Genomic DNA, 14,419 nt, shown 5'->3' with positions numbered 1-14,419 from the left:
AATAGCTGCCCTTAGAGACATCTTTTCTTTCTATTTCTTCACCTAAGTGAAGAACTTAGGTGGGCATGATGGCAACTGCCTACTAGCTTTCAGTATTACCGAAGAGTTCAAATGAAAACACAGGTACAACTGTTTTGCAAAGGTTAAAAAGCACACTGCAGGTGTACTGTCCACATGTGACCCAAAACAGACAGTCATGATGGAGGACCTAGCCACTCACCATGGACTAATCCTCATCAGTGGAATTGGGAAGCAGGTGAAGAAGACGGTGCCGAGGAGAAAGGGCTTCCTTCCCCACACATCAGACAGCGCACCTATAAGTGGGGCGCTCAGAAAAGAGAGCAGGCCCTGGAGAAGAAAGCAGAAGCAAAGGTCAGATTTATAATGTGATCCCCCAACTACTTGTAATTCTTATTTTCTAAATGTATTTCTAAATGCTCCAATTCATTTCAGTGGCTCCAAAACAGAGTAATTTGAAACATTAAATATAACCTGTCATTAAAAAAAAAAAACTAACAAAATTTTTAAGCGTGCTGTTTGAGAGGGAAGAAAGGGATAAGAGCTCGTTTTCTGGGAGAAACTGGAAAAGAGAGGTGATGTAAAATATATACACCCACAGTTGGCCCATAACGTGAACACACACCAAGTGTATGGAAAGAAGCCAGACACTTAATTCATTTTAATAAATATGTATACCATATCTATCACGTGCAAAGCTCTGAATTAACCGAAGTGAAGACACTCGAATACACACCTTCTGCTCTCAAAGGGATAAACTAATAGGGATAGCAGGATAAGTATGCATATACTAAATGTCCATAAGAAAAGCAAATTTTCTTGGCATCAAATTTAAAGTTCCATTTGCCTGGTGAACTTAGGACAGAGATAATGCAAGTTGCATAAGATTTGAAAAAAGAGTTGAGGCTAAGGGGAAGCAAGAACACCACACATAAGCAAAGGAAGAAACTCACATTTACCACTTCCTCACAATTTGCCAGTCACTCTGCTGGCTGGCCACTTCCGTATCTATTTCCTTTTTGAAATCAGGGCCCTTTGAGGTGGCCACAGGCTTGCCTCTCAGACCCTGTTGGTGCTATCATCCTCCCTTTACATGCTCTGCCTGCACACATGGCCACCACCACCTACATTATGAACAGCTTTGCAATATCTCTTCTGAGCTCTGTGCCTACAGCCAAATGGACTTCCCTATTTCGACATTTAACATGCACACTGTTCCCTATAAACCTGACCAAACACCCACACTTCCCATCTTTGCTAAGAAGCTGTCCAAAGCTTTCCCATCATCCCTCCACTCCCCAAGGCGATTTTTCAGACCATTCTCTTGTAATGATTTCTCTTTATCCATCCCCTGCTGTGTGACACTGTTCAGCATTTCTTGCCTGGATTTAAATAAAACTGCTTTCTAACTGCTTCCCGCCCCTGGTCCTAGTTCCCTCCAATCTGTCCTCCACATACCCCCAAGAGAACCTTGATGAGCTGCAGACTTCCGTTCTTTGATCCTTTGTTTAAAACTCTCCACTGTGCAGAGTTGAAATTCTTTAGCAGGTATTTAATAGGTGAAATAATGAGTGTCTGAACTTTGCTTTTAAATACTACAAATAGAAACTAGGTGATAAGTACATGGGCGTTTATTACATTATTCTCTCCTTTTGTGTATTTGAATTTCATAATACATTAAAAAAATTCCTCAGCATAGCATACAGGTAGAACACTCCAACATCTATCACCTAACACACATCCTCTATGTTTTGTCTATATACAATACTTCTTAGTTTTCTGAACATATACAATATTGTGTTCCTTTGTGCCAAAAGGCATTGCAAAGGCCCTTGTTGTGCCTGTATGCTTCCCACACTTGGACCTGGTAAACTACTAGTCATTCTTCTCAACTCCGAGCAAGAAGCACCTCTTCCTCTATTTTCTTAGCTACTCAAACAGAATTAATCACACTGGCTTTTGAGGGGTGCAAAACAAACAACCCTCCCCCCCAACCTGGTACATATTGCTTCTATTATAACTGTAACACTCTATTACAATTACTTGTTATTTGTCTATCTTCTCTATTGGATTAGAAATTGAGATTAAGGTCAGAGGAATGGTTTCTTTCCTTCTCTGTACCCTTGATGCCTATCACAGGGTCTGGTAATAAGGGCTTTCAAAGAGGTTTGGTAAACTGAATAGAACTTTTAAGAGCAAATCAACTCACAGTAGTTTCCAAGGTCACATGGCTGAGAAGAAGAATAGGATTCTAATCCCTTATCAGTCACCAGTAAACTGATGTAAGGGGAGGTGAGAGAAGACTCAATGGAGGGCAGGCAAGTTGAGGAGAAAAGCATTTTGGCTCCTCTGAAATAAAATATTAACCCTACCCAGGCATCAAACCTTGTAATTTATAAGCCACAGTGGATTTCCAGGGCATTTGGTCTGTTCTTGCATCAAGACAGTTAAATGATCTCCTTTTTAACTAAGAGCTAAACGACTGCAGAAGCAGGGCTTAAATTCACGACTTGCAACTATCAGTTTCATAAATTTTAGAAACGAAAATCTTTTACGTTGCTTTAAAATTCTCTAAAAATATCAGGGCTTCCCTGGTGGCGCAGTGGTTGAGAATCTGCCTGCCAATGCAGGGGACACGGGTTCGAGCCCTGGTCTGGGAAGATCCCACATGCCGCGGAGCAACTAGGCCCGTGAGCCAAAATTACTGAGCCTGCGCGTCTGGAGCCTGCGTTCCGCAACAAGAGAGGCCACGAGAGTCAGAGGCCCGTGCACTGCGATGAAGAGTGGCTCCCATTTGCCGCAACTAGAGAAAGCCCTCGCACAGAAACGAAGACCTAACACAGCCATAAATAAATAAATAAATAAATAAATAAATAAATAAAATTTAAAAATATCAAATGCCTGAGTTCTTGGCATATCAAATACCAGTTCAGTATAGAACTGGTCAAGAAAAATACGTAAAGAAATTTAAGAGGACAAGGCAGTTGAAGTAACAACCACCACAAAAACAGTAATAAAAACTCTAAACACAAAGAACCCTGGAAAACTTTTTGGACAGTTCTGATTTTAGATTTCATACAATGCTTTAAGCTATAGAATGCATGCCATTAAAACAAAGGATATGAGAAGGCCAAGCACTGAAGTTTTATTTAAAATAATGTAGTTTTTACAGATAAAAGATACTGCTATCTAGATTCTGGATTTAAGTTGTAATTTAATCTATTCATTAAATAATTATTATTTAAATAAAATTCTCAGTGACAACAGATGTTGAAAATACCCTCTGGGAGAACCTACATTTTTATTAAGATGCTAAAATTCAATCTAATAAATACTTGCCTCTTTGGAAAACTTGTATTTCTTAAAAATCAAAGACTTTTTTCTGTCCCAGAGTTATTTCTTCACTACCCAATCTAGCCCTAGATCCTATCAGACCACATTATTACAACAGTAGATTAAGAAGGATATCTGTACCTTGATTAGGCAAGTACTTCATCAGTCCTAAAGATGCAGAGCATAATTTGCAAATGAGAACAAAATGTTTAAAAATTAAAACGAGACTGACATCAAGGCCCTAGCCTTTAACACAAATACAGTTGATTCTCATTATTCACAGAATTAGAGAACATGGAACCATTGTTGATAGAGGAAACACAAGGTTGGGTTCTTGCAAGCCTCTGGTCACATAGTTTCATTAACTGATCAATACATAACATTGATTAATGTGTGTTTCTGTTTAAAGATGCCTTATTTAATATGTATATTGTTGATTTATTAACAATGAAGTTTCAGCTGACAGCCCTATGACTCATGTCTGAATGAGGCTTATCTAACACAGTATTTTCTCCATAAGGTACATCAAGGTCCTCTTGCATTTAGAAATACTTGACAACACTTTGGCACTACACTTGGGGCCATTTTAAACAGAGAAATTGTCAACAAAAGGAACAAAAATGCAAAATATATGGCATTACATGGACTGCAAAAAGAACATGTTTATAGTATGAGACCTGAAACAAGAAGAGAGAATGTCCCCTTGTTCAACCTCAGCTGGAAACTCGCAGTTGGGCAACTCAAATTCCCTCCTTATGCCATACATAAATGAACATGGAAGCACCGTATTGATTTGGGGGTTACAAATAAATTTAGCGAGTAGGCAGATCTGCAAATATGAAATCCGGGAAAAATGAGGACTGAATGTACTAAGCCATGCTATCATGGCCCAACGAATACTGGATAAAACATGGTGTGTAGGAGCCTAGGTGTGGATGGCAAAATTAACCAACAGTTACTTTTGTAAATTAGCTTCCCAGTCCAACAGGTTTTTAAGGTGGCATAATTAATTGGCCAGTAATTCTGACATGGCCTTACAGGCTCTAATTTGACAAAACAGCAATTAAAGCTTATTGTTCAATTAAATACAATTATCCAATAAACTTTTTAGAGCATACAAAGAATAGCAAATACAACTCATCTGAAGCAAAAGCACATGAATTTTATACTTTATATAGCCATCATAAAAGTTTTAAGCGTAAGTTTTCCTTAACATATGCAGTTGGCAAACATTTGACTAAAATAATTAGGTCAAAACCCTTAACAAGTTTTAAAACTAAAATTTTTTTTCCTTCAAATATTTTAATTAACTTTACAACTGAGTTTGAGGGGGCAATGGTACCACCAATGAAGAATAAATTACAGTTATTTAACTATTTCTGAAAATTTTCATTTTTCCATGAAAAAGTTCGCATCTTATAACAAGTATCCTTTTATAAGTATCCTTTATAAGCCGCAAGGAACCTGCAACATATAGACATAGTTTACCCCAAAATTATATTCATTCACTTTGATTTTTCATGCAGTATTTTACTAATAATGACTTTTATTTCTTTCACTTCTTAAAAGGACATCAAAGAGAAAATTTCACACTAATGGAATTGTGGTTTTTATTTACATAACTGACAAATGCAAATCCTTTCACATAAAATAACTGTACTAAAACAGGGGTCACCTTTCAGACCTAGGACCCAGTAAGACCCTGTACAGTACACAGCTTCCCTTCCCAGGGTGCATAACAATCAGTTTAACAGGGCAAATGAGAAATATGATCCACAAAATGACTTTAGTTCAACTGAAGTCCGGGAAAGGGAATTTGTGAAGCATGAAGGTCTAAGAACAGCTGGTAATCCTGAGACTTTAAGGAAAGAACAATATGGGCAAGAGGGCTGGAGTGTTTTCTTTTGATAAGGGGAGAAAAGGGGATGGATGTAGGGAAGATCCACTGAAAGCAGAAAGAAAAGCATATGAAAGTGCAATTAAATTTAATTAAAATATAAAGAAACAGACTGTCACAGGCTTTCCCTTAATCTTAGAAGTAGTAGGGCCATTACTTCAAATTGATTACAAGAAAGAATAACAGCTAGCATTCCTATATGCCAAACTGTTCTATGCCTTTCACACAAATGTCTTACCTTCTGAGATGGGTACTATTAGGGTAAGTAGCCTAAGGCTCACGGCTCATAAGCAGTAGAAGAGGGATTCAGCTCAGGTGTGAGGTGGCTCTAGGACCTGAGACTAACCCATAAGTCCATAATTCAAACCAATTATTACACTTTTTTTTTTTACTGACATTTTAGTGGCTCTATCCTGAAGCATATAAAGTACTAGACTTATCTACTTGTAAATTCTCTTAAACATGTTTTAATAAATGGATAAATTAGCAGCTTGTTATAAAAAACTATTTAAAATTTATGAAGTCATCTCTCTCAAGTAGGTTGTTTTAACAATTTTATTTACAGATAATTAAAAGGATATTAAAAGGACAAGTTCCTGTCCAAATTAAGAAAGCAAGAATTACTGTGTGTGTGCAAAGCACTTCGGTACTTAGTAATCCTAAAGAGTAGCTATAAGAGGACTTTAAAGGTATCTTGTTTTTTATTTTTAATTCTTAGAAACATCAGCCAACAGTTTCTCTGTGTGCTTATGCTATGCGCTGCTTCATAATTTAATTCATTAAATAGCAGGATGAGACAGCTCAGCAGCAATTCCCAGGATTAGAGAAACTCTTGACATATTAAATGTCCCCGGATGAATGTCCTGGTAGATCTACATGGCCATCTCCTTGATCAGACTTGACCATCAAGTCTAGACTAAGAAGCAATGCATGTGAACTTCTGTGGCCAAGCCCTGGGATGGACTGCTGGGTCTTCTACTTTTTTGCCTTTCCCACCCCTTGCTGTGAAGTCAAAGCTAGACAAGATTAAAGCTGCATGCTACAGAGGCATCTTCTTCATATCAATTGATCCAGGTGTAAATCAACCCTGGGCATCTGGCCCACTTAGTTTTAGTTTGGGACACTGATGAAGATATCTAGTTTTGTATTAAATATAAAACATGCTAAAGAAGGAAGCTTCAAGAAGTTTCAAGGTAGACATTGGGCAATCAGACCAGCTGGTCTTCATGAAAAAATGATTACAGTCACTCTATCTGCTCATGTTAACCAGCAGTAATACCTAGACTTCATCTACTAAGTCAAACCACAGCATCTCAGTCTGGTTATACTTCCAATGAAGTGTAGCCAAAACTATAATACTTTAGTGGTTAATTTTATGTGTCAGTTTGGCTAGGCTATAGTACCGAGTTATTTAATCAAATACTAGTGTGGGTGTTGCTGTGACAGTATTTTGTAGATGTGGTCTAACATCTACAGTCAGTTGGCTTTAAAGTAAAGGGTATTACCCTCAATAATATGAAAGTCTTGTTTAATCAGCTGAAGGGCTTAAGAGCAAAATCTGAGGTTTCCAGTAGAAGAAAGAATTCTGCCTCAGGACTGTAGCATTAACTCCTGCTTGAGTTTCCAGCCTGCCAACCTGCCGTACATATATCAGACTTGCCAGCCTCACAATCATGTGAGCCAATTCCTTAAAATAACCCTCTTTATATATATTCTATTGGTCTTATTTCTCTGGAGAACGCTAACAAAACTTCTTATTGCTAGTCACATAACAATGTCTACCATATGTTTCAATTCCATAAAAATAAAAACTATTGAAAAATGTTTGGAGAATAGGACTTTCAAAATCTGAGAAGAGGGATCAAGTGTGAGTTTTTCCCTTTATAATTGTTAAGATGAACAGGTACTTAAACTAATAATCATTAAAATGAGGGGATTATCATAAAATGAAGTACATCATTTAAAAATAAAGAACTGAACAATCCTCATTAGAAAAATAAACAATAAACAAAGAACTTGAAGGCACTTCATAAAAGTAGCCAGCAAATAATGTAAAAATACCCAACCTCACTTGAAATTAAAGAAATAAAATTACATTGAGACATCATTTTCAAGCTTATCAGATTAGTGAAGATCTGAAAAGTAATACTTGTATTAGAGCATGGTGAAACAGATACACACACTGTTGATGGACGTGTGAAATGGCACAACTGCTCTAGGAGATAATGTGGTACTGTATATTCAAGATCTTTTAAAATGCCCAAACTTTTCTACTCACTAGTTATACCTTTACAACTCTAATTTTTTGGGAAACAATAAAAAATGTAAAGATTTATTTAAAAAAATTTGTTACAGGGGCTTCCCTGGTGGCGCAGTGGTTGAGAGTCCGCCTGCCGATGCAGGGGACACGGGTTCGTGCCCCGGTCCGGGAAGATCCCACATGCCGCGGAGCAGCTGGGCCCGTGAGCCATGGCCGCAGAGTCTGCGTGTCCAGAGCCTGTGCTCCACAACGGGAGAGGCTACAACAGTGAGAGGCCCGCATACCGCAAAAAAATAAAAATAAAAAATAATTTGTTACAGAATTATCTTCAGTAGTTTGAAATTAGAAACCACTTATACAAGGAAATGGATAAATTATAGCATATTCATACAATAGAATAGTATACGTATAACCACTTCAAATACAGGCAGTTTTTGCTTTGCATGGTAGTACAGGACTGAAAAAAAATGTGCAAGCTGAAACCATGTAAAGTGATTTTAATCAATGGGAAAAACTGATTTATTCTACGACATTTAGAAATTTTTGTCAGAACACTGAAAACTTTTACTATCAGTTATACATATTTAGTGAAATGAAAAAAATAGTAAAACTATCAATAGTATGTATTTAGTACACTGTAATTTAAAGAATTAAAGTGTTTTATTTCTTTGTAAAAAACTTATCAAGAGTCATTTGAACAGTGCTTGTCTTCTTTGTAAGGCATATAATGTATGATGCACAGTATCTTCTTTGCTTTGGAAAACTGTCACACGCCTTTTTAAGTTTGGATCAGCTTCCAACATTTATCCTTTGTGCTTTCAGTGTCATGCAATATCATCTCTGAGAGCTCTTTTATTTTTTTAAACATCTTTATTGGAGTATAATTGCTTTACAACAGTGTGTTAGCTTCTGCTTTATAACAAAGTGAATCAGTTATACATATACATATGGCCCCATATCTCTTCCCTCCCGCGTCTCCCTCCCTCCCACCCTCCCTATCCCACCCCTCCAGGTGGTCACAAATCACCAAGCTGATCTCCCTGTGCTATGTGGCTGCTTCCCACTAGCTAGCTATTTTACGTTTGGTAGTGTATATAAGTCCAAGCTTTTTGCTGGCATCACTTCCTCTGGGACATCTTTATCCTTTTCATCACAACCATTTTCCTCATTTATGCTGATAAATTTATCTTCACTAAGTTCCTTTGGCTACACATCTAGAGTCTCTCCAACCAGCTGGTTCTTCTATAATTCCTCTGAGGTTCTATATGAATCCCACTTCCAGCATTATCATTATTTATTTCTTTATTGCATTCTCATCCTTGTTGGCCAATTCCTTCTTTCAATGATCCATTTTTGTAAACTGTCATGTGGGTTTCTCACTGGATCAAGGAGGCAACACAATGGCATGTTTTGCTGTACGTGCATGAACTAAGATGCACAGTGACTGGTCACCAACACTTTGAAATGCGTGACTGGTTATGATGTGCATCTGTTATTTATGTAGTGTTTTGTGGACTGAGGAGTTAGCAGCAGTTTGTATTTCATGCAGCTTCTCAGTTAATACACCAGGTAACGGAATTCTGCATCGTGCTGAATTGGGAGACTCATGTTATATAACCGAACTGTGGTAACTGAAATTTGTGCATATTGGAACATGCAAGAGGGGGCTGCCTGTATTTTATGTAGTTTTAATGTTATGGGGAAATTACTATGATATAATTAGTTACCGCTGATACAAGAAAAAAAAGATACACAGTTAAAGTCTCTGAGTAAGCTGGATCTTGACTATATAAAAATGCATAGAAAAAGACTGGAAAGAAATGTTATTTCAACAGTATTTACTTAGTGCCTACCATGTGCCAAGAACTGTTCTAGGTGCTGGGGACAGCAATGAGCAAAGTGGACAAAAATTCATGTCTTTAAGAAACTTCCAGTCTAAAAGAGGAGGGGTGATGAGAACACATAATAACAAGATAAGATAAAGCAAAATATACAGCATGTCAGAGGTAAGATAATGCTTTGAAGAAAAAGCAAAGAAGGGGGATTGGGAGTGATGAGAACTGGACACATTATTCAAGATGGTAGTCATTGAAGGCTTCACTGAAAAATGACATCTGGGTGAAGAGCTGAGGGGTTAAGGAGTGAAGCCTGCCAAAATCTGGGAAAAGCAAGCAGAAAAAACAGTACCTGCAAAGCCCTCAGGCAAGCACTGGCTGAGGAAGCTGTGGCTGCGCAAGGTCAGCAGGAAGTGGAGGAAAGAACAGGGATGACACCAAAGGAGAAAACAGGCTGTGGGTGGGGTTGATTAAGAAGAGTGCCACAAACTGGCTTATATTTTATCATGATCTCTACTGAAAGGAGACCAGGTACTGTTTTGATTATAGTTCTATTTTGAAGGTAGAATCACAGAACTTGCTGATGGATTGGGTTTGGGATATGGAAGAGAAAGAAGACTGATTCCAGGAATTTTGGCGTGAGCAAGAATGGCATGACCAGTAACTGATATGAGGAAGACTTGTGGGTTGGTCAGGCTGGAGGGGAAGACCAGGATCTTAGTTTTGGAGCTGTTAACTTTGAGATACTTATTAGGCAAGGAAATAGAGATGTCAATTAGGCAACTGGATAGACAAGTCTGAAGTTCTGGCCCAAGGTCGAGGAAGATATTTATTTGAGAGTTGAAAGTGAGTAAGTCTGACGATACCACCAAGGGAGTAAGTGTAGAGATAAAAGAAATTGTTGTCCATGGCTTCAGCCACCCATCTGTCAGAAGTCTAGGAGATGAGGAACATATATTACTTGCCAGAAACAGGGTTAAGAAAGAAGTTAATTTAAAAACATAATTTAAAAAAAACTCAAGTTACCATATAACCCAGCATTTCTACTCCTAAGCATGTACCTAGGATGAAGTGAAAACATATGTCCACATGAAAACCTGTACACAAATGTTCACAGCAGCATTAGTCACAATAATCAAAAACTAGAAACAGGACTTCCCTGGTGGCGCAGTGGTTGAGAGTCCGCCTGCCGATGCAGGGGACACAGGTTCGTGCCCCGGTCTGGGAAGATCCCACATGCCACGGAGTGGCTGGGCCCGTAAGCCATGGCCGCTGAGCCTGCGCGTCCGGAGCCTGTGCTCCGCAACGGGAGAGGCCACAGCAGTGAGAGGCCCGCATACCGCAAAAACAAACAAAAAACTAGAAACAACCCCAAATGTCTATCAACTGATAAATGGATAAACTGTGGTATATCCATACAGTAAAATATTATTTGGCCATAAAAAGAATGAAGTACTACTATGTGCTACAACACAGGTGAACCTTGAAAACATTATAAGTGAGGGAAGCCAGTCACAAAAGAACATACTGTATGACTCTATTTACATGAAATGTTCAGAAGAGACAAATCTATAGAGACAGAAGGTAGATTTGTGCTTGCTTAACACTGAAGAGGTTAGGGGGAAATGAGAAATGACTACTAATCAGTACAGGATTTCTTTCAGGGGCAATGAAAATGTTCTAAAATTGTGTGCTGATGGCTGCACAACTTTGTGAATATATTAAAAAACCACTGAATGTACATTTTAAGTGAGTGACTTGCATGATAGGTGAATTATATCTCAATAAAGCTGCTGCAATAACCAAAAACAAAAACAAACAAACAACTCCAAAACTAAAACTGGAGAATTCACAAAACAGAACTGGTTACTCTTGCATCCTTAATTGATGCTCACCCCAAATCTAAACCTTCTCTTCCATGCATTATGACAGTAAACTTAAAAAGTAAAAGTTAACTGTAGAAAATCTACAAAGATAAACAAAATACATAAAGAAGAAAATTAAAAATCATCCATAAATCCACATACTTTCAAATTTCAGGTTTGAAATCATTTTTTCCCCCTGCTTATTTACATTTATTTTGGTCAAAACACACTTGAAACCATACTGTATAGTTGTATATCCTTTTTGTTTCACACATTACATGGTGTTCTTCAAAAACATGTTCTTTATATGCCTGTATTACATTATATGGCTATACCACAACTTTTTTTTTGTTTTTGTTTTTGCGGTACGTGGGCCTCTCACTGTTGTGGCCTCTCCCATTGCGGAGCACAGGCTCCGGACGCGCAGGCTCAGCAGCCATGGATCATGGGCCCAGCCGCTCTGCGGCATGTGGGATCTTCCCGGACTGGGGCACAAACCCGTGTCCCCTGCATCGGCAGGCGGACTCTCAACCACTGCACCACCAGGGAAGCCCCCACAACATATTTATTCTTTTAATTTTAAGGCATTTAAAAAGTTTCTATGTTTACTATTACAAATAGCCCTTTACCCGAACCTCTGAATAACTCTATTTGATAAGAACAACTTTCTAGAAATGGAATTACTTTGTTAAAATATGTGAATATTTTTAACTCTTAAAATACTGCCTTACAGAAGAGCTATATTTATCCTGTCATCAACAGTGCACGGGGACCCAATTTACCACAAACTGAAGTAGTTCTTATCAGTTTAAAATTTCTTCCAGTATGTAAAAATATTATCTCATTTAATTTGGGACTTACTGCTTATTAGTGATAAACTTATTTTCACACTGACATCTTTTGTAAACTGCCAAGTTACACCCTTCTTTGCCCTTCTGGGACATCAGTCATTTTCCTACGGTTTTACTTTGTGAGTGCTTTTATGTATTCCTCCTTCTATTACCAATAACATTTTGTCATTTGTATTTTCAGTTTGATGATGGTGGCTTTGACTTACTAAAGTTAAAATATTGATGTAAATGACTCAATTTTTTCCTTTATGAATTCTTTTTCTAAAAAAAGAAAATCTTTCCCCAAACTCGTAAGAAAAATGGTCACCAAGATTTCCTTCTAATAGTTTTTGCTTTTTATGTACTCTTCTTTGCAAAATTTACTGAGTATTTAGCACATGAATGAATGTACTATGCTAATAGCTTTACATCTACTAGCTCATTTAATCCTCATAATCACCCTACTAGAGGTTTTTTTTGTTTTTCTCATTACTTCATAATGAAGGGGAGATTAAATTATATGACTAAGGTAACAGTTAATAAGATGTAGACAGAGATTTAATGTTAAAGCAATCCAAAGCCATATTCATGCCACTGTGCGCATATCCATATTAGGATATCTTAATAGAGCTGTGCTTTGCTGTTGGGTTCTCTTATTATATCCCCACCCCAGAAACAATAGCCAATTATTAAAGTATATAACTCCTTACTTAAGTTCAATAAATTGAAGTTCAATAGTCATTGAAGGTTAAATAAATTCTTGTCCACACCCTTGAATCAAATACTTTTTGTTCTATGGTTTTTTAGAATAATATTGTGGATGTCTCTAAGTGAAAGTGTAATAAGCATGCCACTTGACTTTAGGGTGCAGACCTAACTGGTTTTATTTAGCAGAACCAGACTAAAACACATTTTATTAGCTTCACAAGACAAAAGAAAAAGATTCATGGTAACTTCCACAAGAATCTACTGTAAGGATAAGCTTATGTTGTATTTTTAATCAATGCCCTCTCTCATTTATTTAGTTTTTCTTTTTATCATGTAGTTAAAAACTGCTCACAAACTGGTGCTTAAATGAACACACATCAGATTCTTGATAATATTCCTCCGCTCAATGAGTATTAAAAAGTTCTTGTTTTACTTTGTTTAAATTGCCCTGGTTTACTTATGTGATTATTGTAAGCATTCTCAAAATGCTTTTTGAAAATAGGCAGAGAATAAATAGTATTAATGACAATTAATGCTGCTCAAAGCTATGAATTCAGCAAATTACTAGGGTATAATTTTAAGTGTGCTGTTCAGCACAAAGTAAAATTAAGTAGGTTGATACTATTTAAGTTGAAAAGGACAAATTACATGCTATACCCATATACTTTACTACAAATTGCGACCGGAACATAACATCATATTTTAACCCTTATTTATAAGCTTTTCTGACAAATATCACATTAAATTTAAACAATGAATTAAGCCTAATTAAGTCAAGTAGTTGAGAGCTCAGAAAGTTATGGCTAGAACACCAGCCTTGCCGAAAGACTATATATACAACTAAATCCTGATTGCTCCTCTTCTTCAATCTCAAAGTCTATCTCAAAAGAAGATATTAATACTTGCCCATTTTATTCTGTTGATACAGCAATTAAAAGTTCACATAGGGCTTCCCTGATGGCGCAGTGGTTGAGAGTCCGCCTGCTGATGCAGGGGACACGGGTTCGTGCCCCGGTCCGGGAAGATCCCACATGCCATGGAGCAGCTGGGCCCGTGAGCCATGGCTGCTGAGCCTGCGCGTCCGGAGCCTGTGCTCCACAACGGGAGAGGCCACAGCAGTGAGAGGCCCGCGTACCGCAAAAACAAAAACAAAAACAAACAAACAAACAAAAAAGTTCACATAATTATACCCTTCATATACTGCTCTGTACATGCTAATAAAAATAAAGTACTGTTCTTACCAGTGTCTTATGGATTTGGGTTATATTTTATTTTGACTTTGATAATCCAGCTAAAATTTTGATTTATAGAATTTACTAATGGTAACCATTTCCCTATGTTCCGTTTAAACTTCCAGAGTTAAACTACTAAGGGTTCTTGGCTTTGATTCACTGTGAACCACACAGAAATTGTTCTTACCTTTACACCTTGAATGAGACCATTCATGAGGAATGTGTGTTGAGGAAATGTTTCATGCAGAACCTACAAAAAGCAAACAAACATCAAGAAAAATTCAAAAGCAAATTAAAGGAAATGATTTCTGCCTCTGTTAATGGCAGACTAGGTAAACAAAATAAACCCTGGAATGAAAAAAATTTAGGTAACAATGACTTATGAAAAGGTAACAAGATAGTGAGGCAGAAATCTAAATAAAGCAGTAACCTAAAAAGGTT

The 14,419-nt window shown here is 37.4% G+C and overlaps 1 protein-coding gene across 3 annotated transcripts in view; it reads right to left on the bottom strand.

The window, feature by feature from the left end:
- Positions 1–14,419, bottom strand: part of SLC71A2 (solute carrier family 71 member 2) — an 81,417-nt gene that overhangs the window by 19,747 nt on the left and 47,251 nt on the right. For all 3 annotated transcript variants that reach the window (XR_003431335.1, XR_003431334.1, XM_027099927.1), the window contains exons 3-4: positions 14,166–14,228; positions 221–348 (exon numbers count right to left, since the gene is read on the bottom strand). Coding sequence is in view for 1 of the 3 variants with exons in the window: in XM_027099927.1 (XP_026955728.1) it covers positions 221–348; positions 14,166–14,228 (191 nt within the window). In the remaining 2 variants the exon portion in view is untranslated. The remainder of the gene's footprint in view (positions 1–220; positions 349–14,165; positions 14,229–14,419) is intronic.

This window comes from Aethalodelphis obliquidens, unplaced genomic scaffold (genome assembly GCF_003676395.1).
Source record: "Aethalodelphis obliquidens isolate GAN/ISIS:26980383/991018 unplaced genomic scaffold, ASM367639v1 scaffold150, whole genome shotgun sequence".
Lineage (NCBI taxonomy): Eukaryota > Metazoa > Chordata > Mammalia > Artiodactyla > Delphinidae > Aethalodelphis > Aethalodelphis obliquidens.
This window is presented reverse-complemented; position numbering and strand designations above follow the sequence as displayed.